The 26,938-nt window shown below is 39.3% G+C and overlaps 2 protein-coding genes across 10 annotated transcripts; both read left to right on the forward strand.

The window, feature by feature from the left end:
• Window positions 1-1,793: 1,793 nt before the first annotated feature.
• CFLAR (CASP8 and FADD like apoptosis regulator) lies at window positions 1,794-18,121 on the forward strand. 9 transcript variants are annotated; one of them, XR_009275034.1, is made up of 12 exons: window positions 1,794-1,968; window positions 3,304-3,426; window positions 4,977-5,405; window positions 6,307-6,412; window positions 7,341-7,476; window positions 7,639-7,736; window positions 8,620-8,671; window positions 9,397-9,452; window positions 10,435-10,513; window positions 12,822-13,317; window positions 14,234-16,052; window positions 16,160-18,121. XR_009275034.1 is itself a non-coding variant. In XM_058809996.1 (12 exons), exons 3-11 carry the CDS (start codon window positions 5,110-5,112, stop codon window positions 14,376-14,378), a joined length of 1,464 nt encoding a protein of 487 aa, XP_058665979.1. In that variant the 5' UTR covers window positions 1,794-1,968; window positions 3,304-3,426; window positions 4,977-5,109; the 3' UTR covers window positions 14,379-14,381; window positions 15,800-18,121. The 9 variants fall into 9 exon arrangements, 8 of the variants coding, with proteins under 8 accessions (XP_058665979.1, XP_058665971.1, XP_058665972.1 ...); XM_058809996.1 differs by having other exon boundaries at window positions 14,234-14,381; window positions 15,800-18,121; XM_058809988.1 differs by having other exon boundaries at window positions 14,234-18,121.
• On the forward strand, window positions 15,885-26,901 carry CASP10 (caspase 10). Its single transcript, XM_058809997.1, has 8 exons — window positions 15,885-16,052; window positions 20,287-20,637; window positions 20,781-20,880; window positions 21,429-21,564; window positions 22,455-22,543; window positions 23,960-24,065; window positions 24,847-25,351; window positions 25,846-26,901. Exons 2-8 carry the CDS (start codon window positions 20,324-20,326, stop codon window positions 26,015-26,017), a joined length of 1,422 nt encoding a protein of 473 aa, XP_058665980.1. The 5' UTR covers window positions 15,885-16,052; window positions 20,287-20,323; the 3' UTR covers window positions 26,018-26,901.
• Window positions 26,902-26,938: the final 37 nt, after the last annotated feature.

Consider the following 26,938-nt stretch of genomic DNA (forward strand, 5'->3'; position numbering starts at 1 on the left):
AAACTCTTGCTTAATCTGTTTCTCAAACATTCCTATCCAGCTGCATCATTCCCTGAAAAACCAAGAACCTACTGTGTAAGATCTGTTGCACAAAAAATTTCTATTGTCCCTTAGGTACTCTTACCCAGAATATGCATTTTCAGTGGCTGGTACTCACTGCTTGTTTTCTATCTGGCTCCAAGACAACTTTGTAGGGAGTACTGAATTTCAGATGTCTGTTCAGGAAAATAAGTAACAGAGTTAAGTACTACAATGTTAATAATTTGTACTGATTTGTTACTGAAGTTAATAATTACATGAAGTAGAATGAATCTTTTCAAATGGTATAAGCCTGCCACTTCACTGATATAGCAAACATATCAAGCATATTCAATTAGGCAACACTAGTTTTGGTAAAATTTATGCATTTGTGAAATAAAGTAGTATCATTTGGTGGTTTAATAGCCAGATGGCAGCCACCGCCCTAAATGACTGTCTTTAATTTATGATGAACATATTTTGCTAATTTTGCAAAATACATCTCACCATTATTACACATACAATACTCATAAATATTTTATTTCACAGGTATAATAATACCAATCCTGCCTGGGGATGGAATATTTCTTGTGTATTAAAATAATAGTACCAAATGTGTCTTCACTGTAACCATAGCAATGTCTGTCCTTATATGAGAACAGCCTTTCTGCCAGCATAGATATTTTACAGTGCAAAAACCAGGGTCACAAACAGCAGTGGCACCAGCAGGTGAAGAACATACATTATTGTAATACCAGACAGGAAACTCTTTTTGAATCACAAAGTCTGAAAAATAAAAATGATGCTCCACTCTTTGTGTGGAACAGATCCAAGGAGAAATTGTGCATATTGATTCACAGTAGGTAGCTGGTTTCCTTCTGAATCAGCTACATCTTAATAGCAGGGATACCGTGATAGCCCTGAATGATTGATATTACAGTGAGAGCCTGACCATACAATTTCAGTAAGAATACATGCATTTTTTCAGAACATATAGCTGCCACTTGGTACAAATTCTAGTGTGGGCGAATATTTTCTGTCTCCTTTTTCCCTGCAGTTCCAAAGACAGCGTGACTCTTCATGTGTGCTACCCCAGAGTACTGCGCTTCCACTGCTCTATTTTTAGCAGCACAGAAAAATGACTCACTGTTTCATAAAGGCTTTGAAATCCACTGAGCTGGGAGTTATATGCGTCTGATTTCACCATATAGGGAGGTGGCTTTTGTCTGGTTCAGAAAATTTTACATTTTCGGCCTTTTGGAGAGCAGCTCCAGCTGCAATGCTAGCATCCCACAGTAAACGGCTTAATGAAAGTTGCTAGTTTATGTCAAGGGAATGGCAACATCCAGTTTTCAGGAACAAGGCGTTACGCAATATTTACTTAAGATTATACAACAGGAAGCATACAACTTTCACACAGCTGTACGTTAGCCTCACTGTGAACGAACAAATTCAGAGTGAGCCACGAGCCATACGAGGGGTTACGGCTAAACTCCTGTCAAAACACGTGCCCGCACTGACCGCAGGCCTGTAACCGCTCACCGAAAACCCTGCTACGACTTCACAGCTCGCAGGGCCACCACAGAGCCCGTCTGCGTGTTCCCACAGACAAACATACAGGACACAAACACCGCTCCGAACCTGTGCACCCGCCGGGCCCGGCACCGCGCCGCCGCCACGGCCTCCCCGCGCAGCGCTGCCCCGGCCGCCGTGTCCGTGCCAGGGGGAGGTACCGGGAGGCGCCGCAGGCCTCGTCCCGCCTCCATCCGCCGTCGCTCGGTTTTGTTTGTTTGACTCTGGGGTACAGCAGGAAACAAAACTAAAACCAACATCCTGCCTCTCCCCATCCCCCCCTGGCCCGGCGCTGGCCAGCGGACCGGTACGGCCTCAGCTCCTCCCTGCTCCAAATGGCGGACCTGGGTGCAGTAGAGACGTCCCCGACTCGTCTGGGTGCGTTCTACCTTCCCCCGTTCCTTCCCCCCCTCCTTCCCTCGCACTTCCCTTCCCACCGTGCGCTCTGAGCACAGGCGGCCCAGCGCCGGAGCGGCCGCTGCGAGCGGGGCCCGGGCTCGGTCTGGGCTCGTGGTGAGAACCGAAACCGAATGTGATTTTAAATGACGCGTTTAGAAAAATTACTGGAAATCTGCATAAATCACGTTTAGTAGTTGGGGATTTTTGATTGGTTTTGCGTTTTTGGTTTTTTTTTTTTTTTTTTTTTGTTTTGTTTTAATTAGGAGGACTGGGACCTTAAAACAAATTAGCATGGTAAGGAATGTGGTGATCCCCGCAGCAATTCCCTGTTTTTCCTGAGTACGTTGCGCAAGTTCTGTTGAAGGCCGTAGGGCAGTGAGGCAATAGGGGAATTTAAAAGGTGTGGAGCATGCTCTGCGACTTTGAAAAATGCCAGATGAGCCTCCTCCTAGTGCAGCCGTTCCAGCACCGCAGCCAAGACAGAGCGGAGCGCAGCCCGAGCCCCCCGGCCAGGTCATCTCTGTTCTCCCCTTCCAGCACGGCTCTTCCGGCCGAGGTCGTCTTGGGAAGAAAGATCATTTCCTAAATCAGAACGACACCCACTGGAGTCATATCCTGGTTTTGTTGCTGCAAAGATGACTGTAAAAGGTTCAAGATGAAAAATGCCAGTAAGGAGTTAACTGGAGCCTTGTGCATCTTCGTGTGAAATTTTAGTGTGTTATTTCCTGCTCCTTTGCTAAGTTGTTAAAAAAAAAAAAAAGCCTAATTAGACATGCACATGAACACAAAAATTATTGAGGCAACTTTATCTCTGATGACTATGAACTTTTTTATTTTGTCTTATAAAAGATAGGCTGATTTTTCTCTCCTCTTTGTAGAGAATTTATATTCAGTATGTCATCTTGTTGCAGAGCCCAGATAATCAAAAGTTAGGCTGCTGGGTGTATGGTGTGGTTGCTTTTTTTCTTTAACTTTTGCATCTATAATGACTGTATCTGTTATATTTGAAAAAGGGATCATCAGATGGAAGACTGGAGCATTATGTCCTTTATCTCTTATGGCAGAGTGGATTGGCAAAGTTACAAACTGTTTTAGTTTGTACTAAAATTCACTTCCTGTTGCTTTCACTCATTACCCACACAGTACCCGATGAATGTTATCTGCACAGCTGGTTTGCCTTTATTTAGAGCACAATTCCAGTTCACTGCAGTCATACAGGAGAATGACTGACCCTTGTCATTTTCTTTGGTTTTCCCACCCCATAAAATTAGGAAGTAGCCCCCATAGTAATTTGTGATCTAGACATTTGTCCAGCAGAGAATGAGTTAATGTAGTCACTGGAAAATTCTGGATGGAAACCAATGTGTTCTGGATCAGTGGTTTGGCAATGGTCAAATGCCAGTTTTCCCATGTTCTTGTGAACAGTTTTACATACAGGTAAGATAATTTCAAGACTGAGTAGAATCAACATTTTTTATAATGAGCATGTAATGTACCATATATAAAGGAAATTCATGAGAGAAGAGGATTCATATGTGTGTTGCAAAGGCAAATTATTTTAAAGTTAATATATAAATAGTAATTCTGCATGTTTGAAATTCCAACTCGGTGGGAAATTCCCCAATAACACACACCCTTCCTCTGTTTTTTTTTAACTGGTTTTAAAAGATTAGATAAAAATCAACTGGGGTAGTTAAAAAGTTTTTCTGGTATTTCCAAAAATGACCAAAAGATGTTAAATTCCTGTTTCACTTTAGAGTTAAACTATTACTTCAAGGTCTTTTGAAAGTCCCAGCTAAATGTACCTGGGAGATGCTTTCATATGAAGGTGCTTTGGGCCTTGCCCTTCTTGACTGCATTATGTCATGAAAACAGTGTATTTCTATAGATTTCTCACAAGTGTTTGATGCTAGACTAAAAATAAGTTAGCAGTAAATATGCTTTTCTTCTGGTAGAAAACTTTCCAAAACACATTACGGTGCATGAGGGGTTCCTCTGTTTTAGATTAATTTATCTCACCTGCTTAATTATGGACACAATATGTGACAATATTTTTGATTGTAACTTCTAGAATGTGTAGCAAAAGGATGAAAATGCTGTAAAAAAAATCTAATTCAGGTGCTAGAATCTTTTGGTATATTAGGCTTTGAAGTTGAATTGGCATTTGCTTTCCACTATGGTGTAAATAAAACTCTGCAGTATAGTGATCAAACTCTGTGGAAGGACTAAGATTTGTCTTTAGGTTTGCTCATCTGCCACTTCTCTGTATATGTAATGGAGGTCAGAGAAGGTTAGATAGAATTTCCATAGTTGGTGGCAGTGGAAATTGAGCACAGCACCCTCCTGATTTTGTTAATCACGAGGCTGGGGGTTTTTCTAAGTTTGAATTTTTGTTCCAGTTTTCAGCATGATGGTACATGAATGTTTAGTGAAGAAAAGATGGTGTATGGCTTATCTATACCTTCAGAATGAACCAATTTGCATATTTAAGGTTGGAGTATTTTCTTTGAGTGTGTTTTCAATCCTTTTGAGCATGGAGGGTGTGTGTGGAAAATCCTTTTAACTCCAGATTAGAATAAATTTAAATTATGTTAATAATAAGAAAATACACACACTCTTGAATTTACTGATAATTAATGGTTTTAAAATTACATGTTATATTGTTGCTGGGAAAAGGGCAGAGATTTTGGAAATACTTGATCTACCACTCATCAGCAAGCTGATGACTTGTTTCACTTCCTATGGAATATACAGACTTGTGGTAACGTCATTTACTCTAAAAAGAATTTACATGTCTTTCTGATTAGTATGACCTTCCAAATACTTTTAGTTTTCTAATGAACAACTGGGAGATTCCCTTGAATAAAGGAGGTCTGAGTAGTGTATGTTGGAGTGTTAGTTGAAAGTTAAATGCTTCAGATAGGAGAGTTAACTGTGGACTTGTGCAGCAGATCACTGATTTATTGCCTTTTAATTCTCTCCCACAGAACTGTCCTAGAAATGCACCTAGATAAGAATGAACAGAAGAGAGGTACTGTGGTAGACACAGGCTTTGTGTCATGCTGGTTTCCAGTTTAAAAACCAGTAGGCTGGCAATTTTAAAGGAACAGCAACAAAGTGATGACCAGGTGCCAAGTGCCAGCTTTCCTTATTCATCAGATTCAAGAAGAATTGGGTAAAGAAGAAGAAGAGATGATGGTTTTCCTGTGCCGAGACCTTGCTCCTGACTTGGCCAATGCTGATCTTAAAGAAATCTTGCTGGCTTTGAATGAGAGAGAGAAACTGACTCCTGTTGGCTTATCTGAGCTGTTGTACAGAGTTAAGAGGTTTGACTTGCTGAGGAGGATCCTGAACACTGAGAAAGCAACAGTGGAAGCTCACCTTGCCAGGAGTTTCAGACTTATCCCTGATTACAGGTAATATATCTATTTCAGATTTCAAAGCTACACTGTCTTGTTCAAAATATGTGGTTTGTTTTTGGTTTTTTTCCTTTGTTTGGAGGGGTGGGAGCAGTATGGGTGAGTTGTTTTTAAATTTTTTTTTCAATTTATTTAATACTTCTCAGATTCAGAGAATATTTATTGAAGGTAGAAGAAAATCAGAAAAGGACATTATATCTAGAGTTGTAGTTTAAAGAAAATGTCAAGCTTAGTCCCTGAATTAAACTTCAGTAGTTTCTTACTAGTCATGGCAGTAGAAGCATCTGTATTTAAGGAGTTTGTGTGTTTGTGAATATAAACAGTGATGTTTGTAGAGTTCTAGATTAGCAGCTAAAAATGACACTTTAAAGAATATCATTGGTTAAACATATTTTCTTTTCTGGTTTGCTTTGGGGACATAGCCACATGGTATAACTTTTCTCAAGCGACCTCTCTTACTTGTTGTACTCTGTTAGTTTTGAGAGGCTTAAATTAAGAAATCCCAGTTATTTTCCTTGAGAGAGTTCAAAAAGAAATCCATTTCTCATAAGGAAGATTTTCCTGTATTAAATTCTCACTAAAATAAAAATCATGTAACTAAGAGGTTAAAAAGTTAAGGCTGTGTTCTGTTGTCTCATTCTCTCACTTAATCTCTGTCAAACATTAAAGAAACTTCTGTTTTCCTAACAGTAGCTATTACACTGTCAGTCTGAAAAACACAGGTGATGATTAGCAAGAGTATTTTATAATTGGATCTTGAAACAGGGTACATTTTTTACCTGTTTCTTAGTTAGAAATCCTAGATTGAGACTGGAACATCGGGAGAAGTTGAGTAGTTGGGAAAGGGAGGAATCTTGCTGCAAGCTAATAATTTAGAAATATCTCAACTTTATTTCAGGGTACTAATGGTAGAGATAAATGAAAATCTGGAAAAAGATGAAGTGGGTTCTCTTGGTTTTCTACTCAGAGATTATGCACCTCGTATGAAAATGGCGAAAGATAAGGTATGTTTTCCTTAATTCTGGCATTCTCCTCTGCAGCAAAGAGATGTTCAAGTAAAAAATTATGTAGCTAGACAGCAAAGGAAAGGAGTCAGTACTGCAAGGAGTATTGAGGCAGGAGTTCACAAACATCATGAAGCAGACAAGGAGTTGTGGCTTGTGTTTCATTTTGTTGATTTTTAATTCAAGGAAAAAGAAGCATGGAAAACTAGCAAAAAAGTAGGAGGGAACAGTGCTTGTTATAGTGTATGGTGGTTGAATGTACTTCATGGGCAGGCATTTTACAGAAGTCTTTCTTCAGTATTTCTGACCTGAAAGTTTATCTAAGAATGATCTCAAACCAATAACCATTTGAATTCTATCTTGAATTACAAAGTCACTTTTTGTTTGTGCTCTGCTTCACTTGCAAAAGAACGCATATATTGTAATTACGTCTTTATAGCTTTGCATTCTGAATATTTTTGTTAAGTCCTTTGAGAAAGCAGCAATTCAGTAGAGAGGACTCAGAAACCTTGACCACCGTGCAGAGAAGACTGAAGATTTCTGTCTTCCTCCTTTGAGGGTTTTTTCCTTTTCTGTCTTCAGTCAGAGAAGGAGAGAGGCCCTGAAAATTTCCCAAAGCTTTTCTTGCCTCTTGCTTTGTGGCATGTGAGTGGCATTCACATTGGCTGGCTTTGTAGCAAAAACAAAATGCAAAACTGTTTCCTCAAAAATTTAAGATTGATTTTTAAGAATATCACTTTGTAGTTTCTATTACTCCTGTAATAATATCAAGGATTCATATGTCTCTCAGATAATTTTCTTAGAAGGTGTAACATCTCTAATTGTTTATACAGCCTTTATGACCTCTCCATGGTATTTTCTGTGTTGCTTTGTTACATCTGGTGGAGAAAAAAATACTGATGTGTTTGGGTTTATGTTGCTATTCTAGAGTTTTCTAGCTCTTATAATTGACCTAGAGAAGCTAAATTTGGTGGCTCCTAATCAACTGGATCTGATAGAAAACTGTTTTCGAAGTATTCACAGGATAGACTTGATTAGGAAGATTCAGACGTACAAACGCAAAGGTAGGATGCTCTTTTTGCACTGGTTACTCTTGATAGCAACAATCAGATGTGCTGAAGATAAAACTGTGACTTACAAATAAGGGTATTTGCATTCTTCATAGATTTAGGTTTTCAAAACAGTTGAAATATCATGGTGTATTTGTGTTTCTGTTAAATTTGCAGCTTCAGTGTCCTCCGTTCATTGTCAGCCAGTTTATGTAAATGCTCATCCAGCCTCTCTCCCTAATTTCAATCTGATTGAGCCTTCTTATCATTCAGGGGTAAGTATACAAGAAGTGAAACAAATCTTTTGCTTCTAAATATTGCCAGACTTTAAAAGGAGATACATCTTTCAGACCCTGAGGAATTAAAGATCGCTTGTGACTAAAATATTGCTTGATTTCCTTCTGTTGTTCCTGTTATTTGCTGAGTTTAGGATCTGATTCAAATCTGCCTGAGAAAGATGCCATTTAAAGGACTTCTGTGAATTTATTCCTATTAGTTGAACATATAAAATCTGTATCTTGAAAGTTTTTTTGTATTACACTGTGGAGGGTGAAGTTTTGCTTTGACTGTTCTTTGCAAAACATATTCTTCTTCTTTGTACCTTTGGACCTTTCCAGGAAAGTAAAACTGAAAATGATAGCTTTCTTAAGAAGAGTTTTTCAGGGGGTTTTTTTGTGGTTTGTTTTAAACTCAGTTTAAGAAGATTTCTCAGTATCTGAAAAGTCATCAAATCCTATTGCATGCAGTATTCTTTATATTTGAGTTAGCTCTGATATTGTATTAGTATGACCTTTCTTGAAGTCTTTAACCTTGTTAAATGTGATGATATTCATTGTCATGTGTTCAGTAAACATGCAGCTCCCTGCTGCTGTATAGGAAACAAAGTTCACATCTTCAGAGGCTTTTCCTTGCTGTTGATGGCAAGCTGGTGCTTTTTTTTTTTTTTTGAGGAAGAGGAGGAGCAGTTGGGTGTTTATTATATTTGTCTGTGCTCTGGATAGGTTTTTTCATCTGTTATGTTGTAATTATATTTAGCTGATAGTAATTAATCCAAAATATCATTTTACCGAGGAAGAAATACTGCTGTGTTTTATTTTGGGACACATTTATTAATTCTTGAAGGAGAATAGGAAAATTACGCCTTTTTCTTAATTTCAGATTCAGAATGAGGGCATGAAAAAATTACAAAATGGATCAAGTCTTACTCTGGGTAAGAGCATTTTATCTAAAAGTGCCAAATGATGAATTTCATTACATCAAAAGGACTGCTATTTGATAATTGTGTTCATGGCTAATCCTGTTAATAACATCAGGAGCAGACAGTATTTGATATCTCTCAGAACTGAGCCTGGCCTTACTGTTTGGTCTTGTATTTGCTTTGCTTGCACTGCCACATCTTAAAGCATTCTTAAAAATTGTAAGCTTCCACTGTCAAAACTTCTTAACAGAATAAATATTTTATTAGTAAAACCATGGATAAAATTGGCTAGCCAGCTCTGGAGGCCTGTGTGATGCAGTTCTGCCCATTAACTCTGGAGAAGGAAGTTTTTGTGTCAGTTCAGCAGTGAACTGCCCACCAGGCCAGCCAGAAGTTGTGCATTGAATACCAGGTTCTTTCCATGTGTATTTTGTTTTCTCTGGAAACCTCAAATACCTCTCAAATATGGTGATTTTTAAAATTAGTTGGGTGAATTCTTTCAGTGTAGAAGAAATTCATTGTTTCTTCTAGTCCCAAGCAATGCAGAATGAAATCCAGCTAACGTTTTAGAGGTGAATAATGTAGGGATTTTTAAACTTCAGTGGCATACATAGAAACTAAGCAGTCCCAATGGGTGAGAACTTTGCTGAAGTAGATACATTCTTCTTTATAATTGATCTGGTGATTAAAAGATATCACTGGCATTTGCATACTGAGATTGCTTCTGTATGTTTTAGCTGCAGCAAAACCACTTCACTTGTCCATTGAGGAGTCAGGATCAGTGCCACATAAGGTATATTCTTGTGTATATGTATGCATGTAAATAAATACAATCTCCGTGAATATTTTCCTTAGTTTTTTTTGTGTTTCATTTTGATATTTCCTTGAGTTGTGTTCAGACAGAACAATGGGTACATCCTCAGCCATAAACAGGTTCTGTGAATTGTTTTTGGAGAATGTATTTGAAATATAAAATGTTTGCTGCTACTCTGGAAGCAGCAGTGTGCAAAATACATGTATATATGATGTGCACACAGAAATCACACATTTGTTAGTGGAGACCAAGTTAAAACCTGTTGAAGTTCAGACCTCTTGCCACATGCATTAGAAATCACAGAGCTTCTTTGCATGCAGTAGATTTTGTTCTTGATTCCTTCCTCACCCCTTGCTTTCGAGGCAGAAGACAGACATGCTTTGGGGATTAATGATAAGGATGGCCAATTGCTGTTTGCACTAGTTCTCCTATAGGCCAGGAACCAACCTGTAACAAATTGGTTTGCTTCAATCAGTTCTCTTCAGAGGGGAGAGGAATTGTGATAGAGTCATAATGGATGACTTAGGAATAAGGAGGTTGTTCAAGTAAATAAGGAAATAAATTTTCTGATGAGCAGTGCTTGCTTGCTTGCACACCTGAGGAATACAAAAGTTCTCCACATTTATTGTGTTGGCAGTATGAAGCTTGTACAGTTTTAGTTTCTGTTTAAGAATCTTTATGGTAGTGAGATTATGTAAGTATATAGTACAAGTACACAAGTACACAAAAACTAAGCCTGTACTAGAAATAGAGGAAAAGAATCATTAGTCCCTTCCTCCTGTTTTTTGTGACATAGATAAGACACATTACAACCCAGTAGACAGATTTCTGCTAGCTACTTGGTGGAAAACAACAGAATGCTATTTAATATATCTAAAACATAAAATTTGAGAAAATAATATGGTCTAAAAGTTGAGAAAGTGATATATTAACTTTGTAATTGTCCTTTCACATTTCTCAGATGTCTGATGATTCCTACAGAATGCAAAGTCAACCTTTAGGAATATGCCTGATAATAGATTGTATTGGCAATGACACTGGTAAGTCTCTGGAATTTTAAGTCTCTTAACTTGTTAATCTCAGATCATTAGAAGAATTTAATTTAAAAAATATAATGTACATTTACCAGCCAGATTAGGGTAGTGTTGTCCCAGTTATTTAATCTACCAATTCTAGTAAGGGTTCAAAGAGTTGGAAGGGACAACATCAGGTTAAAGCCAACTGTCCTAATTATTGGAGACAATGTTTGGTTTTTTTGGTGCAGAATCTCTGAATGAATGAACTTGGAAGAGGATAGACTGAATTTTGGGATGGGCAAAAAGGATATTCAGCAACCAACAGAAGAATTAGGCTTACAGCAGTCATACAGTCATACAGCAGGTTATTGGCAGAAATGGTAGTGTTTCCCACCAGCTAACAAAACCAAAACTGTTGTGGATTTCAAGTGCAGTCATATTGGACACCAGAGATTCTCAATAGCCATGAGGTCCTTTGTTAATGATGCACCTGGGCTTCTGTCCTGTCTTGCACAGTTTAGCTGAAAGTGTCACCACAGTGAAACTGAAAGTGTCACCTCTGCTGGCAGTGTAGTCACTGCCATGGTTGAAATGTGGGCGTTTCCTAATTGCCTTTGTAGAATCCTAGAATTAGATCTTTGCACAGTCAAAATAACCCCTCACTCTCTAAGCACTGTAATACATGAGGCTAAAAATAAAAATGAAGAGAGTATTTGCAGCCAGTTCTGTAATAGGCTGGGAGATGTAGGGAAGGAGAGGCTTTCCAGGCATGTCTTTTGGTTTTCTCAAATGTAATGGTCCAGCAGATGAACTAACTTAGAATTGCTGATGTAGTTGAAGGGCAGTGCTTGTGGAGCTCACACACAGAAAGTCTGTATCTCAGATGTATAAAGTCACATTGTCAGCATTTAACAGGATAGAAGGCAAGACTTGCACTGAAGTACATTATGGTGCTAGTGGGATTCAGAGGAGATAGGGCATTTGGCATTGCTTAAAGGAGTTTGCTAGAAAGGCAGAAATAGTTGTGCCACACTATTCTGATATCTGAGTACACTGAAGAAAAAGAAGAGGGAAGGGAAAACATTAGAAATGGTATCTGTGTCATCCATTAAAATCTGTAGCTGTCCCAGGATTTAATCTCAGGAAGAGGAACCAGTAATAGATACTGTAGGATCAAGAATTACAACACTTTATATAATGCCTAGTGAAAACGGCATGACTTTATCAAATGCTGATAAAATTCAAACAGAAATGCACCTTGCTCTTTTGTAAATAGCTGCTTTTGACTTTTCTATTTGGAAATCAGTTTTAATCCTTACATTATATAAACAATGAGGGGAGAAAAGGTTAGTGTTTTATGTAGAATGGAGATGCTGAAAAATCAGTGGAGTTTGTTGGCAGATGGCTAGTGTTGAAGAAATAGGTAGTTTCTGATCTCAGGCTGCAGCATGTAATTCTTTTCCTACCAGAAGCTGTGCATGGGCAATGTATATGTGCTTTATACTAAAGATCCAATGCTGCAAGTCATAGTAGCAGCTCGTGGTTCTCTGAACACTTGATACCTGTGGTTTTAACCACCATGTATCTGGTTTCAGTCCCATGTTAAGAAACATCCAAAGTAGTTATTCAGATCTTAACACATTTTCCTGCAGCACAGGTTAACACAAATACAGTAAGAGTTAAGTCTTGTGGTTTGGCTACCTACAGTTTTAATTTCTAACTTGATTGAAAGAGTTCATTATTCAGCTTTTTTTTTTTTTTTTTTTGCCTGAGAATGCCATTCTGTCCCAGTTAAGACTCCAGTGTCCACTCTTCACCTGGAGCTCATCACTTAAATTTTTAGGAAGCAAAAATGACTGCAGCAGGTTCATTTTTGACTGATGAAAGAGAACCTCTGTGTTTCTTAGCAGTTCTGTGTATCTATAATAGACATTCAGAGTAATTGAGACCAATTAAAAGGTGGAGCAGACTTCCTATGCTGTCCAGATCACTCTTCATCATTTCAAGTGTGGTTTTTCTTGCCTTATATTTTAAGTCTTAGGAATCTGGAATACTAGCTCTAAAGGAAAACATTTAAGTGTCTGTGGAATGTGAACAGATACACAGTGTCTCTGCTGTCATGAAACATGTAACTCACAGGAAAGACAACATGCATATAGCACTATAAGTATGCAATGCACTGTGATCAACACCAAGTACTCCTGATTTTTTAATTATTGTGCTAAAATAAACTACTTAATTTCAATAGAAAAACACTGTAAGTACTGTAATTCAATATTGATGAGATTAAGCCTTGGTGTGCCTTGGTTTAATTACTTCTTGCTTCTTTCAGATGTGTTGGAAGAGACCTTCAGAGGCTTAGGCTATGATGTTCATTGTCACAGATATTTAAATATGAGCTCCATGAATCAAACATTGCTTGAAGTTGCAAGGTGGCAGAAGCACAAAAATTGTGACAGCTTCGTTTGCATATTGGTCAGCCGTGGAAACTCTGAGAGCATCTTCTGTACAGACCACACCTTTTCTGGATTCCCTTTGGAACAAATAAAGAAGTACTTTACAGCAGACTCATGTCCTGGACTCCTAGGAAAACCAAAGCTTTTTTTTATTCAGAGCTATGTTGTGCCAGAAAATGAGCAAGAATGTACCTGTCTGTTGGAAGTTGATGGCAATGCTGATAATATCAGAGCTAAAGTCACTATTCCCCATACAGCAGACATTTTTTGGAGTCATTGCAAGGTGGATGTGTCTACACTAGAACAATCCCCAACTGCACCCTCAAAATATCTACGCTGTCTGGCTGAGCTACTCCGTAATCCTTATAAAAGGTAAATTAAAGGAAGAGGAAAGAAATAACCCTTTTTCTGTTATAGCTTATTGTCATGGAGAATGAGAAACCTTAAATTTCAAACCATCTGGTCCTGAAATGTGTTTTCTTGCAGTGTCATAGTCTAAAAGACAAGTATCCTCACACAATTGCATAGAAAGGTAGCCTAAACCAGGAGTGAAGTTTCTGATGTTACAGTGTAAAGTTAAAGTGTGTTATGGCATTGGGGTTTGCAGAGTGAGAAGGGAAAAACCTGTCCTGGACAATGTATGTCAGTGCATTAGACAGGATTGGAAACCTTCCTTCTGCAAGATAAACAGGCTTCTGTTAAATTGAGGATTGCCACGTACCATTAAGACAAGCTGTGCTTGCAAATATAAACAGTCAGTGCTACTTAAGGATATCAGGACAAAGGCAATAGAGAGGGAAGGATTTTCTACTTTCTCTAAATTTAATTAACCCTTTATTCACAGAGCAAAGTGATTTCCAATATGTAATCTTGAACTTAAACTATCAGAAAATTTTGTCTGTTTAAAGAGATCAAAGGGAATCTGTGGAAAAGGCAGATACATTTGGATATATAACTTACCAACACAGGCTTTATTTATACAGCTGATCTACCAGGGAACTAACTGTTATTCAAGGTAGTTGCAGTGCTAACATTTAGTACCTTTTTACAAGCCCTAAAGCCTTGTCCTGAAATCACAGATCATCATGTGAGCATAATCAATATCACAGCAATGATTTGTCTCAAAAGGCATGTGCAGCCTTGTGTGTTAGAGGTCTTGCCTCTGCAGTAGAGACTGAAATTGCTAACTTTCTCCCTGCTGAGTCTGAACTTATCTTCTCTCTTGTGAATTCTTAAATGGTGTCTTGCTTAATTCTCTAATGGGATGCTTTTGATTCTTTTGCTGCAGGAAACTCTGTATATTGGCTATCCATATGGAACTGAACAAAAAAGTTTATGATGGGAATATGACCGCTGACCCAAGCCAACAGTACTCACTGCTGCTCCAGCACACACTGAGAAAGAGACTTTTTTTCCCACTTGATTGCTGTTAAAAAGTACATATCTAAAGTTACTAACAAGAAGCATTTGCTATGATGCAAAGTTTAATGCATACTTTTATTTATGCATTGTTATTTCGTGTATATCTAAAGTGCCTGTTGCTTCCAAACACAGGAATTTACAAGCATTTTAGTGTGCTAAGACACTAAATTTTGTATTTTAATATCATAGTCTCTGAAAGCTTGGATGAGAATGGTAACTATTGTATAGCAGTGTAGTGTATCTTGTTACTGAATGCCACGGGTAAACAGAGTGTAAAGAGATCTAAACTGTATAGCTGTTGGGTTTTCCAAGAAAAAACAGAAGTGTTTTTATTGCTTCATTGGTGGTTTTTAACATACCTCCTAGCAGTTAATATTTGAACAAATATACTGAAATGTATTGATTATTTTCACCTGCACCTAGTAGTGGCAAATGGCTCAGGAAAGCATTCCTACCCAGTAATGCCACATCTTTGCTAACAAGTTCTGGCTTGCATGCCTCTATAGACTGGCAAAACAGAAGGGAGAGAAAGATGGTCTTTTCAGTAATCTGGATTCCATCTGTTTGCTGCATTAAAGATTCCATTGTTAGAACTGTCCACTGCTCACAGGGGTTCTGTGTTCATAAATGAGACAGTCTGCCATGCTTTGGGCCAAGTATGTTTTCTGCTAATGCAAAAATGAGTGTACATGTGACAGGACATTACAGTCATCTGCCACACAGTTAAAAACATGCGGGATTTTGGCAGATGTCTTGTGGAAGCTGAAACATGATTCACACTCATTGTACCAGGCATCATTGTAGAAAGATACTTCAAAATATTTCAATCTAAATGTAGCATGTAGCTGCCATTGGCCTTTAAGACTGTATTATGTTAAACACCCCACCCTTACTGCTTTTGCTTATGAAAAAGAATATGCCTCTATTAATTCATTTTTTTCCCAAGTGCTCTTGTTCTTGTAAAAAAAGAAAAGAGAAAATTGTCCTAAATACAAAAATTTTTCTCCAATGTAGCAGTTGCCCAACTAAAAGTTAACTGCCTTAAAGTTCAGTTAGCCTGCTTGTATAACCTAGATGGGTTGTATTGAAGTTTATTGTCACTGAACTTAGTGACAATAAAGTAGGCCACTGGTAAATATTTAATTTTTACTCCTAATATAGTGTCCTATGTGAGAAAATAATTCAAGGTCCTGGTATGCTCTGCTTCGTTTCTGTTTAAAATTTTAATGGAAAAAGAGAAGGATACAAAATGACAGATACAGAATATTAGAAGTTACTTCCTGTGGTGGCTGGTAAATGAACTAAATGGTGAAACAAACATTTCCTGTGGTTGTAGAAATAAGGTGTCATTTCAAGTTACATGTATCTAAGTAATGTTAAAAAATGTGATCTTCTTCACAGATTAACTTCACTTTCCCATTTCCTTTACTAGCTTTTGCATTTGACAAGCACCTCTACTACCCTATAGACAACCAAAAGCAGGGAGAATGGAACAAAGAGGAGACAGATGAGGAAAAGAAATGTGGAAATTTTAATCAGGAACAAGAAGGGGAATGGTAGGGAGCATCAAGAGAAGAACAAGTAGGGGAAAGACGATTTGGAGGAGAAATACAGTATTAATATTGGAAGGAGAAGAAAACAGGAAAAAGGAAGTGAGAATAATAGTGGCTGTCTCAAATGATGTGGTGAGTTGGTTGATGTTTTGTGGATTGGTTGCTTGGGGGTTTTGAGTGATGCTAAATGCAACTATTTACTTAAAATATTAGCAGTAGAATATATTCTACTTTTACAGTTTTGTGACAAGTTTGATTTGGGAGTTAAGAAGGATATATGTTCTTTGCCTTACTGCAAGACACAGTAAGTAAAATCCGTGTCCCTTTCATTAAGAAATGATGCAGAACTGCTGTTTTGAAAACTAGAGGCTCATGTAATCAACCCTTTCAGTGGAAAAGCAAGGGACTCTCTTTGTGAATGGCTGCTTGGTTGGAAGTGGTTGTAGCCCTCTAGAGTTGTGGGGACAGACACGTATTGTGCAGCGTTCATGGGTGTCAGATACAGATTTTTTACACTGATCCTCAGTACATTCTTAAGCCGTAGCCACGCACAATCTCTAACAATACATCTAAGCATTATTTATTGCCTTGACACCCCTTTCAGGAGTGGCATTCAAGCAGGCTGGTTCCCTGTACCTGTTGCATAGTGACTATTTATGCAGGACTTCTATGCAGGACGGTAGTTGTCCGTCACTTCTCCTGTTACAGAATCATGGACTCATAGAATCCTGTTTATACAATCACAGACTCATAGAATCTGCTGAGTTAGAAAGGGACCTGTCAAGATCATCTAGTCCAACTGCTGGCCCTGCACAGGACACCCCAAGAATCCCACCATGTGCCTGAGAGTGTTGTCCAAAAGCTTCTTGAGCTCTGCCAGAGTTGGTGCGGTGACCAAGTTCCCTGGAGAGCCTGTTCCAGTGCCCAAACACTCCCTGGATGAAGAACCTCTTCCTAAAATCTACCCTAACCATCCCCTGACTCAGTTTGATTTCTCCAGTCCTGTCAGTGGTCACCAGAGACATGCAGAGACTTGATACCTCTACCCCTCTGCTTCCCCTTGTGAAGATGTTGAATACTGCAATGAGGTCTGCCCTCAGTCTCCTCTTCTCCAGCCTGAACAAACCAAGTGACCTCAACCCCTCCTCAGAGGGCCTCCCCTCCAAAAACCCTTACCAGATTTCTGTGTCCCTCCATACACATGATGGGGACTGTTTCTTCTTGCTGTAGTGCGCACTTCAGTGGATGCAGGGTGTGGACTAAATCAAGTTGTCCCTGTACTGCAGACAGTGAAATTATCTCAGGTTAAATGATCCTTAGCCAGAAGAAAAAGGGGAAGAGAATTTTGGATGCATCATGAGTTTAGGGTCTTAGCACAGGAACATAGAGAGTGATGTGCTGGTGAAATTTCACGGTCTTAGCCTGCCGAAATGTCCAAAGTTTTCAGAACCTGTTATTGAAAGAGGTAAAACAAGCTATGCTGCTCCTGCATTGTGAGAGGTTGGAATAAGGCTGCCAGAGTGACTGTTCTGGCACTTAACTACAGTTTTGGTTTCTGATAACTGGGAAAAAAATTTTCTTGTAGTTCTGTATGTGCTCTGTATATGGAAGGTGATGCCTTTAAGTGGCTCAGAAGGTGTACTCATGAGGCAAGAGAGTCAGTGGTGTTTTGTACCAGACTTGAGTTGCATGGTTTTTCTCAGCCACCTACACTGATGTAGCTAAGCCATGAGTTGAGTTGAGTTACATATTTGGGTAATTACAGTGGTTACCAATTCATTATCCAAAATGAAGTTATATTCAAGAGGATGTTACTGTGCTAGCACTTGTAGATGGAGTATGTTGTGTGGCTGATCTCCCCTTTCAACTCTTCATAAGATGTAACAGCAGCTCCTATTACAGATACCTGAGTCAGAGAAGCTTTTTATGGAGTTTCTGAGAATTCTTTTCTGCTTTCCAGAGTTTCAAGTTTCTGACATGCAGAACAGTATTGCTGAGAAGAGGCTGCTGTCTGTGTGGATGATCTATATTCAATTTAAATTAAATATCCTGTACTGAATTATTTGTCAGCTTTTCTGTGGCTGGTTTAAATAATGTCTATTTTTCAGCTTCTGTATTAGAAACAATAATAAGACACTATAATTGGATACAAATGCTGGGTTCCATGCTCATATTCTGAATAAAATTTCTGTATGCAGTCAGACTGATTGTCCCTGTCTCCCTCTCCAAGATGACCTGAGACCTATTCTGTGGTCCCTCTGGACCATAGAATAACTCTGAAATTCTTGATCTGTTTATCTTGCAGACCTCTGTAACTTGTTAAATTAGGCTGTGAAGTTTACAGCTCTATAAAAATGAACTGACATAATAAAGGACAGCAAGCCTTATAGTTTGAGCAGGTAACTCAACTGCTCTTGGTGTGTTGGGCAACAACTTACGGCATGAGCAAGCAGACGCTTCCCATCCTGTCTTCATTGACCCGAGGTTGTGGGGGGATACAGGGGACCCCGGGGATGCTGAAGGCCCCGAGGGGCCTGCCCTGAGCAGAGTCTGCTCACCTTCCTCCTCCTCCCTTTACTGCAGTGGACGCACAGATCTACGTACAGACGGTACTGCAGCCCCCTCCCACAAGCACTGCTCTTCGAGCTTCCTTCCAGTGGGGAAGCAAAAATTAAAATAATGTGCCTAAAATGTTTGAGGCCTTTTTGCGATGTAGCCTGCTTTAAAATGGCTTGGCAGCGAAAGCGAGGCGAATTACGGGTCACGTCTTACACTTGGTACCCGAAGCGCTGCCTGAAGCTTTTTCCCGGTCGCGGGCAGCGCTGCCCGAGCTCACGGGCCCGTGGAACGCGGGCGGGCGGGCTCCGGCCGGGGCTGGCCCGGCGGGGCGGGGCGGTGCCACCGCTCGTGTGAAAGCCGCGGCGGGCGCTGCCAGCCGTGCCCCGCGCCTCGGACGTGCCCCCGCTCCTTCCCTCGCATCCACCTGATCTGGCATTCCGCCCTGCTGCCGACGCTGCCTCCTGCCGCGGGCGGGAACTGGGCGCGCTTCCCTCGCCGGCGGCGAGCCGCAAAAAGACCGCGAAAGGGGCCGCGAGCCGCCGTCCCGGGCAGCTGCCGGGACAGGGATCGGGACTGGAATTCGTGAAAGAGGTACCACAATGTGGGGCTGAAATGGAGAGGGAAGGAAGGAAGGCTCCATCTCCCGAGCCCGTAGCGTGACTCCCGCCGGTTTTGTGTGCGCCGGCTCCCGGCTGCGCGCGGCCTCCGGGATATTCCTACCGGGACCACGTGCGCCTGCGGGCTGAGCCTTCGGCCTTTGCGGGCGCCCCGGCTTTGCACTATATCTAAACCCTTGGGGCAGTGCTCCTGGTCATCTAACACAGTTTAAAAACTTTAAAGAAAAGGTAATTTTACATTCCTTATCCTGCTTATTTCATACGATTTTCTTTCTCTGAGGCGATATCTGAAAGCATACATCAGAGATGCGGATTGGTTACTTTTCTGCGTCGATGCCCCGTGCTGACCAAGCCTGGGCAGCGAGCAGATCCTGCACTGACTGTGCTCCCTTCATGTAGAAACCTTTGCTTGCAACTGCTCTAAGCAAAAGATTAAAGACCTACCAACCAGAAGGCACTGAAGCACCTTCTTACTTATTTAACCTTCCAGGGGCAGAATAGGACTGCCTGGGCTACATGGAAGAAGTTGGTGTAGTGGAAGGTTGATTAGTCTCTATTAAACCTGAGTAAGAGTGAGTTGCTCGTGCAGAGCCTATTTAGACTGAGCATTGAGTGCTATTACATTTTAACTGCCTGTTACTTGTAAGGGAGGCTTATAAGGGTTTTTCTATGCCAAATGTCACATACAACGTGGAAGCAAATTACAGCTGGGAGTGGATGGCTATTCCACGGCTTCAGCTTGGGCGTCAGCCAAGGTACAGAGGAACACCTCCCTGCTACAGCCAGAGAACGAGAAGCTCTTGGACTGCAGATCAGGGAATATGCATGAACCACTGTGCTGTCTCCATTAATAGCTGTAATAAGTTACTGCAGGGACTCTGCCCCATTACAACAGAAAGAAGCAAAGATCTGAATGTGGAAGATGTTCAAAAGAAAAGAAAATTCAGACCTTGAGGTCATCTAACACAGTTTTTAGCTCAGAGCAGGGCTAACTCCAATTATAGACTGGGTTGTTTGGAGCTTCTGCCAAATCTGGTCTTCTGTGGTCTGTGTTTAGACAAGGAAGTAAATTTCAAATTTATTTAAATTAAAAGGTAATTCAAGGCTTCCAAACAACCATTGGGTAAAATTTTAGTAGAATTGCTGTATTGAGGATTCAAGTGTTACTAGTGTTTGCTTTCTGCTTTCAGACAGAGTGAAGCTGTTTCAGCTGTGGGTTCCAGCAACATGGAGAATGATATCAGCTTGAAGTTCCATCAGCAGCTTTTCCTTATTAGTGAAAATCTGGTGACTGAAGATGTAGCAGCTTTAAAATTTCTCTGTACTGACTTGCTCCACCTCAGTAAACTAGAAGGTGTGAAGTCAGCAGCAGACATCTTCAAGCTCCTTATGGCTCAAGAATATCTGAATGTAGAAGACACTTTCATACTAGCTGAACTCTTATACAGAATTAAATGTCACTCCTTGCTTGAGAAACTTGGTTACACCAAGGAGAAAGTACAAGAACGTCTGAGTGAGAAGGGAAGAATATCTCCATACAGGTAAGCTGGCAGTGGAATTCTCTTCCCTCCGTTACTGCTATCTATGCCATACTGTTTTCCTTTCCATTTTTGAATTATTGGATTGCCTTTGGTTTTTATACCATCTTCTGTTCCACTTTTATCTCACTGCATCTCTGTTACAGGCAGATGCTGTATGAATTGTCAGAGAACATCACCAGTGTGATGTTGAAGGAAATCACATTTCTCCTGAGAGACCATCTTCCAAAGCGATGCATGATTCTTGTATGTCAGGAGTGAGCCAAATGTGTACATGGTGGGAAGGGAAGAAGGAAGGTGGGAAATAGAAGAAAAAGTGGGAGAAATGTTTGGCAGAATAGAGCATAATATGCAACTAGACTGGTTGTATTCACAGGGATAGCAAGAAGGAAGATGTTGACAGGCAAGAGTAGAATTTGGTCCCTCGTGCCAAGGTTGGTCACTGATGGTTCACAGAGTATAAAAAGGTCACAAATCAAATCTTTGCCCTGCTTGAGCCATATGCAGGGGAGATTCATGTCACTGGTACTGTTTCACAGCAATGGAGCCTTCTTGAAGCCACGAGTCATTAATATGGTTTGGGTGAATCTGTTTAAACAAGACCATACCAAATAAAAACACAACCAGTGGCTTTCCATGAAGCAACATTTCTGCTTTTATGGTGATGTAAAACTGACTGGTCCTTATTGGGAGCAAAGCAGATAATAATGTGATTGTCTGAGACAGGGCTGAGAGGCAAGTTTTGATTTCTAAGGAACAATAATGATATTTTACTCTCTCCTTTTGGCTGTCAGTCTGCTTTGGATTTGCTGACTTTATTGGAAAAGCAGAGCCTTTTAACTAAAGACAATGTAAAGATACTGGAGAATGTCTTTATGACCATTTCACCTGATCTCCTGGAGACAATAGACCTCTACAAAAAGGGAAAAGGTAAGAAATTCATAGTCTAGGAGTAGGTTTGCTAAAATGCAGAAAGCACTAGATAGGTCTGGGCTACTGAGCTTAAGGTCATATGTGCATATTGCTGAAATGGGGGCTAGAGTGGCATAAATCTGTTGTAACAATTTCTTGCCTGCATTACTTCCTGGCTGAATTCCTGAAATTCAGTACAGGGATGTGCTGGAATATCTGAGGCCACATAGAGCAGCCCAGCACATACAGAACAGGCTGGGAAACTGAAAATCTGCTTATAGCTATGTCTCATTTCTTGATTTGCCCAGTAATAGTATTGAGATGATTACCACTGTCCTGTAAAAGGCACTCTATGATCTGTGAATGTGCACTACATAAAGGCAGTTACCTGCTAAGAGGCTGGCAAGACAAACTCTGTGTGCATGTGTGTCTGATACATGGACTATGAGCATACAGATGATTTTTGATTTTAAATTTTAAAAAGAGATTACTGATTCAGGAGAAAATAAACAAAAAATATCAATTTCAGTAGTAAGAATGCAGATTCTTCTTAAATACAGGTAATTTCTAAGCTGATATCAAGATGAAAAATTAATTTGAATGTCTTGGGGAGAATCTATCTTTGTACCATGGGTATCTTTTTGCAATATTGATACAAAAAGAAGGCTTTCCTTTGTCACAAAAATAAATACAATAAAAATAAGCAAAAAATGTTCAGAATAGATCTACTGAACATGATCATGCTGAACATGATCATCACATAATTCTTCTTGTGTGGAAGAATTATTCATTTCAGTGAAACAGTATTTCAGATGCAAAAAGTGATGTATTGTAACTAAACTCCTTTTTGCTGCATCCACAAATATTTGACTTATCTTCATAAATATCTATGCTGGGGTTTTTTCTAGATAACAAGGCTGCTAATTTTACACAAGGCTTCCCTGAAGTAAACCTGGAGCTGCGTGGAGAATTCAGCAATGTAGAAAATGAATCCAAGGTTTGAGACAATCTCTTAAATAGTTTTTGAATACCTGGGGGTGCGAGGTTTTAATCCTCTCTTGTATGACATTCATCATGCAAGGACTTGTGAGATATCTGTATGTCTCATAAAGTTCCTTGACTAATAATTTTGGATGTTTCAAAAGATATTTGTAACCTTGGAGGCTAGAAATTTAGCAATATTGACAGGTGTGTTGTAGGCAAAATGGACATAATACCTCTGAAGTTATTCACACATCAGTGCATGTGCTTATCTTCCTGAAAAAGACAAAACATTTTCCATTTGTCTATGTTGTGCATTTTGGAGATGGCAGTAGGATGTGAAAAGGGACAAATGGAGTTTCACAGTTCTCACATTTTGCTTCTGGTTTAGAAAAGGTCTCAGGGCATCTTGAAATTTGAAGTCATAAGGGGTAGCATGCAAAGCCCTTGTTAGAAGGATTAAAAGGAGGCAAGAGTTTTTAGTAAGCTATTGCAGAGGTCTTGGTACATGAGAAAAGGTCTCTTTTGTGAGATCCCTTCTTAGAGGCCTTAAGTGCACTCCTAAACATAGCAGTGAAACCACTGAATTCTCCCTCTGGCCGTTTCTTTGTTATGACCATAGATATTGAAGGAGCAAGTTGCTCCATTTGTTTATAGCTATTTAATTTCTTGAAGTTTTGTGCTGTAACATCTTTTCATAACCTGATGTTCATACTGCTGCAAAGCTGTTGAAGGAACTTGGAGTGCTGCCTTCATTTTGTCCTACTAAAATGCACAAAAGGAGGTGTGTATTGCTCTCTAGTGAGGAGGAAGGGACTCCAGTGGATGGAGTTTTTTATTCCAAGTTTGGACTTAAATACAAGGTACTTGAAGTTTTGGTTCTTTTCAGCTTTATTTTTTTTTTCCAAAAGTGGGAGGTAATTTTAAATCCTAACCAAAAAACTTGTAGTGTGATAGGTTTTTGCACTTCTGAGATTTCTGTTCTGCTTGCATCAGTATGAATCACCTACTCCAGGCATTTATTACTGTTCTCAAAAAAAGCCAACTCAGATGTCTAACTTCCTATAGCTTCAGTGTGATCCCTCTGCCATGAAGCTAAAACACTGTTTTGACATTGGAATGCTGGGGTCTTCTGTCCCCATCACCAACTCAGATGGCACAGTTTGGCTGCTGAATCCTGCCTTTTGCACAGATGAGAACCCAGATGCTACATCCTTCTTCTGCAGTTTGATAGGATGGTGACAGTGTACTTGGAGTTTCACTGATGTTTTTGCACAGAGGGAGGCACGATTGAATTCCAGTTGGTTAAAAATAGCCCACAGTCTTAGGTGCCTCTAAATCCTGATTGTCCATTTTGAGACATGTTAAGGAAATATGAGTAAGTTGAATAAATCCATTGAAACTGTAAGCTTTTTTCTTCTCCTTTCTACAGACTATGAAAAGCTACAAAATGGATGGGCCACACAGAGGATTTTGTCTCATTATTAATAATGTTAACTTCAATAGTTCTCAGAGGAAGGGTTCTTGCAAAGATGCTGGTAAGTTACTGAAGTGAGATTTTTGGAGGATCTCTGTTTCTCCAGGTGAGTTGATTATGTAGTACTGCCCTATATTTTATTGTCTATGGTTAGTTAATATTCAAAAAGAGTGAAATGCTTGATATATGTTAAATTATGTCATTTGTTTATTATGGGGGAGGAGAGGATAAAGGACAAATAACCACAAATAAACAGGACAAATAAAAAGGACAAATAAACCCAAATAAAGGGTTTTTCTGTTGGATTATTCTTGAATCATTTTAAGAATCACTTTTTACTTATCCTTTATCTACAGCTATAGTAAAGAACTAAAACTAAACTAAATTAAACCATCATTCTACCTAATATGATGCAAAAATCTGTAATCAAGCAACTCTGTGCATACTTCTTACTTGGTTCTGTTTCCTCTATTTATCTCTTATGAATAGTCAAAACTGCAACTGGAAAATAATGATGTGAGAAAGGTTTTGCAAGAACTTTTCTGAAACTGGGGAAGGGCAGATTCTTTCTGTTTTCAAGTGTCATTTGCATGCTCACTTACAATGACAATGTATGCACTATTTTCTGAAGCTTGTCTAGAAAAATCCAGGAACTCTGTGTTTGAGCTGATGCCATCTTTTTTTTAGTCCAGTTAACCTTTAGTTGGTACTACTATGAGGATGAATCTGCAGAAGTGTCAGGGTGTAAGGTCTTTCCCCCTCCCAGATTAGCTTGCATGGTGACTTCATAAAATGTTTTTCTCTTGCCTCAAATTTTCCTTTTGTCTTTTATTTATTTACAGAGCAACTGGAGAGAGTATTCACCTGGCTTGGTCTGGATGTGAGGACTTATACAGATCTGACGTCTCGAGAGATTATCAATCTCATGGAAACTTGGCAGCGTGTGCCAGACCACAAAGACAGGAACTGTTTTATATGTTGTATTCTATCTCATGGAAAGTCAGGAGCAATCTATGGGACAGATGAAAAACTTGTGTCAATCCGTGTGCTTACATCCCACTTCACTGCCAAACAATGTCCCCAGCTGGCTGCAAAACCCAAACTCTTCTTTATCCAAGCATGCCAGGGTGACAAGATACAGTGTCCTGTCTATGTTGTTGCTGATGGACCAACTCCTGACTTGTCTTCCATGCAAGAGAGAGTTTTTCTTTCTGAAAGCATTCCTGAAGAGGCTGATTTCCTCCTAGGCATGGCCACAGTTGATGGCTATGTCTCTTTCCGGCACATGGAAGAGGGCAGTTGGTATATTCAGGCCCTCTGCAGCAAGCTAAAATTGTTGGTACCAAGGTAAATACTTGGCTTAGTGCTCTGATTAAATTTTTCTTCTCCAAAGGCAGTTTATCTAGCAACACCCACTCATGTCCTAAGGTAGATGGAATTAGTTGAAGTGATGATTTCACACTGATTAATTTACATTAACTCTGCTAGTACCATACATGTACTGTAGAATGTGAAGTTTATTGTGAAAAAACACTGAAAACCTCACATCTATAATCTTTAAGACAGCACAGTTTATTGAATGATAGGTTAAAATATTTTATTCCGCTATTTTTCTTTATTGATCGAATTAAGTAAGACAGCAAGAAAAGGTCTTTTGTTTTTAGTATGACTCAAATAAGGACAAAAGAGAAATTTGGAGAAAAGTATGTGTTTTCTTTTTTGTGTTTTAAATGTTCATACTCTATCTTCTGGCTGATCAGGGAGATGTTAAATGGATTGCCATCTGCTTACTAATAACTAATTTCTTTTTTTTTTTTTTTTTGCTCTCCTTCTGGCTGTAGGGGTGAAGATATTTTGTCAATTCTTACAGAAGTTAATGAAGATGTGGCTAGACGTGATAGCCCTTCAGGGACAAAGAAGCAAATGCCCCAACCAGCATATACCTTAAGAAGAAAATTTATATTCCCAATACCTATGGCCCCTCCTCCTTCAGAGCAATATCAGTGCTTTTAATAAACAAAATTTTATCATCTCATTTAAATGCAGTTCATCACACTGCCTATTTTAAGATATTTAGCCAAAACTTTGAGAATCTGTTAGCTTCGATGCAAGGCCTTATAAATTTTTTGCCAAACAAACTGTGAAACTGGAGGAGACACAATTAAAATAATCAATGTGCCAGCTATTTACATCATCTCTATATTCAGAGTTATCAGTGTTGGAAAAACCACACAGAGTAACTCATGTTAAACATTTTTTTACCTGCACAGGCTGTAGATACAATAGGTTGTTCCTCACAGCATAGGGATTGCATGTAAGCTTTCATATTTAAACCAGGATTGTTAATGGTCTGGTTTAGATTCATCAAGTTTTATTTTGCAGGCTAACAATTTAAAATCCTGTTTCTAAATCCACTAGTTATGTTCATAGAGAGAAAAAAATGGGAATGAAGAGACAAAACCTTAACTAGTAAGTGGAAAAGGATTTCTTCAATCTCTAATGAAAATTACATTTAACTTAATAAAGAACCAGTTTCCAACTGAAATCAGCAATTTGTTCCACCGTGCCCTCAAATGTCCAGCATAAGCTTCAAGTACAATGAAGTTTTCCAAAACTGAGTAAAGCCAAAATGCTGCTTATTATTCCCTCTGTGAAACCTTGTGAAATGTTATTTCCCCATCACTTCTGAGAAAATTTATGGTAGAAGATTTGCATGCTGTGAAATACAGCAGTCAGATTAACTTTGTTAAACCTTGCAGTTTTAAATTATCATTTGTTGGTTTAGGATCTAAAATGCAACCAGTTTCTGAAGGCTCCTATGGACTAAGCTGCTGACAGAATTTTGTGAGTTAACTGAAATAATGCCATGTCGTTTTGTTATGAACACTTACTACATATGCCTGTGTCTTTCCTGTTTGTTATTACATTAAATTC

The sequence above is a fragment of the Ammospiza caudacuta genome, chromosome 8, assembly GCF_027887145.1.
Source record: "Ammospiza caudacuta isolate bAmmCau1 chromosome 8, bAmmCau1.pri, whole genome shotgun sequence".
In the NCBI taxonomy this organism is placed as follows: Eukaryota; Metazoa; Chordata; class Aves; order Passeriformes; family Passerellidae; genus Ammospiza; species Ammospiza caudacuta.

What these genes read in the sequence shown, in the direction of transcription:
- CASP10 (XM_058809997.1), top strand. Translation starts at nt 20,324, where the DNA reads ATGGAGAATGATATCAGCTTGAAGTTCCATCAGCAGCTTTTCCTTATT. An exon ending in ATGTAGAAAATGAATCCAAG is followed by an intron (nt 22,544 to 23,959) that starts GTTTGAGACAAT and finishes TCCTTTCTACAG; the next exon opens with ACTATGAAAAGCTACAAAAT. An exon ending in CTAAAATTGTTGGTACCAAG is followed by an intron (nt 25,352 to 25,845) that starts GTAAATACTTGG and finishes TTCTGGCTGTAG; the next exon opens with GGGTGAAGATATTTTGTCAA.
- CFLAR (XM_058809988.1), top strand. Translation starts at nt 5,110, where the DNA reads ATGACCAGGTGCCAAGTGCCAGCTTTCCTTATTCATCAGATTCAAGAA. An exon ending in TCAGACGTACAAACGCAAAG is followed by an intron (nt 7,477 to 7,638) that starts GTAGGATGCTCT and finishes TTAAATTTGCAG; the next exon opens with CTTCAGTGTCCTCCGTTCAT. An exon ending in CTCCGTAATCCTTATAAAAG is followed by an intron (nt 13,318 to 14,233) that starts GTAAATTAAAGG and finishes CTTTTGCTGCAG; the next exon opens with GAAACTCTGTATATTGGCTA.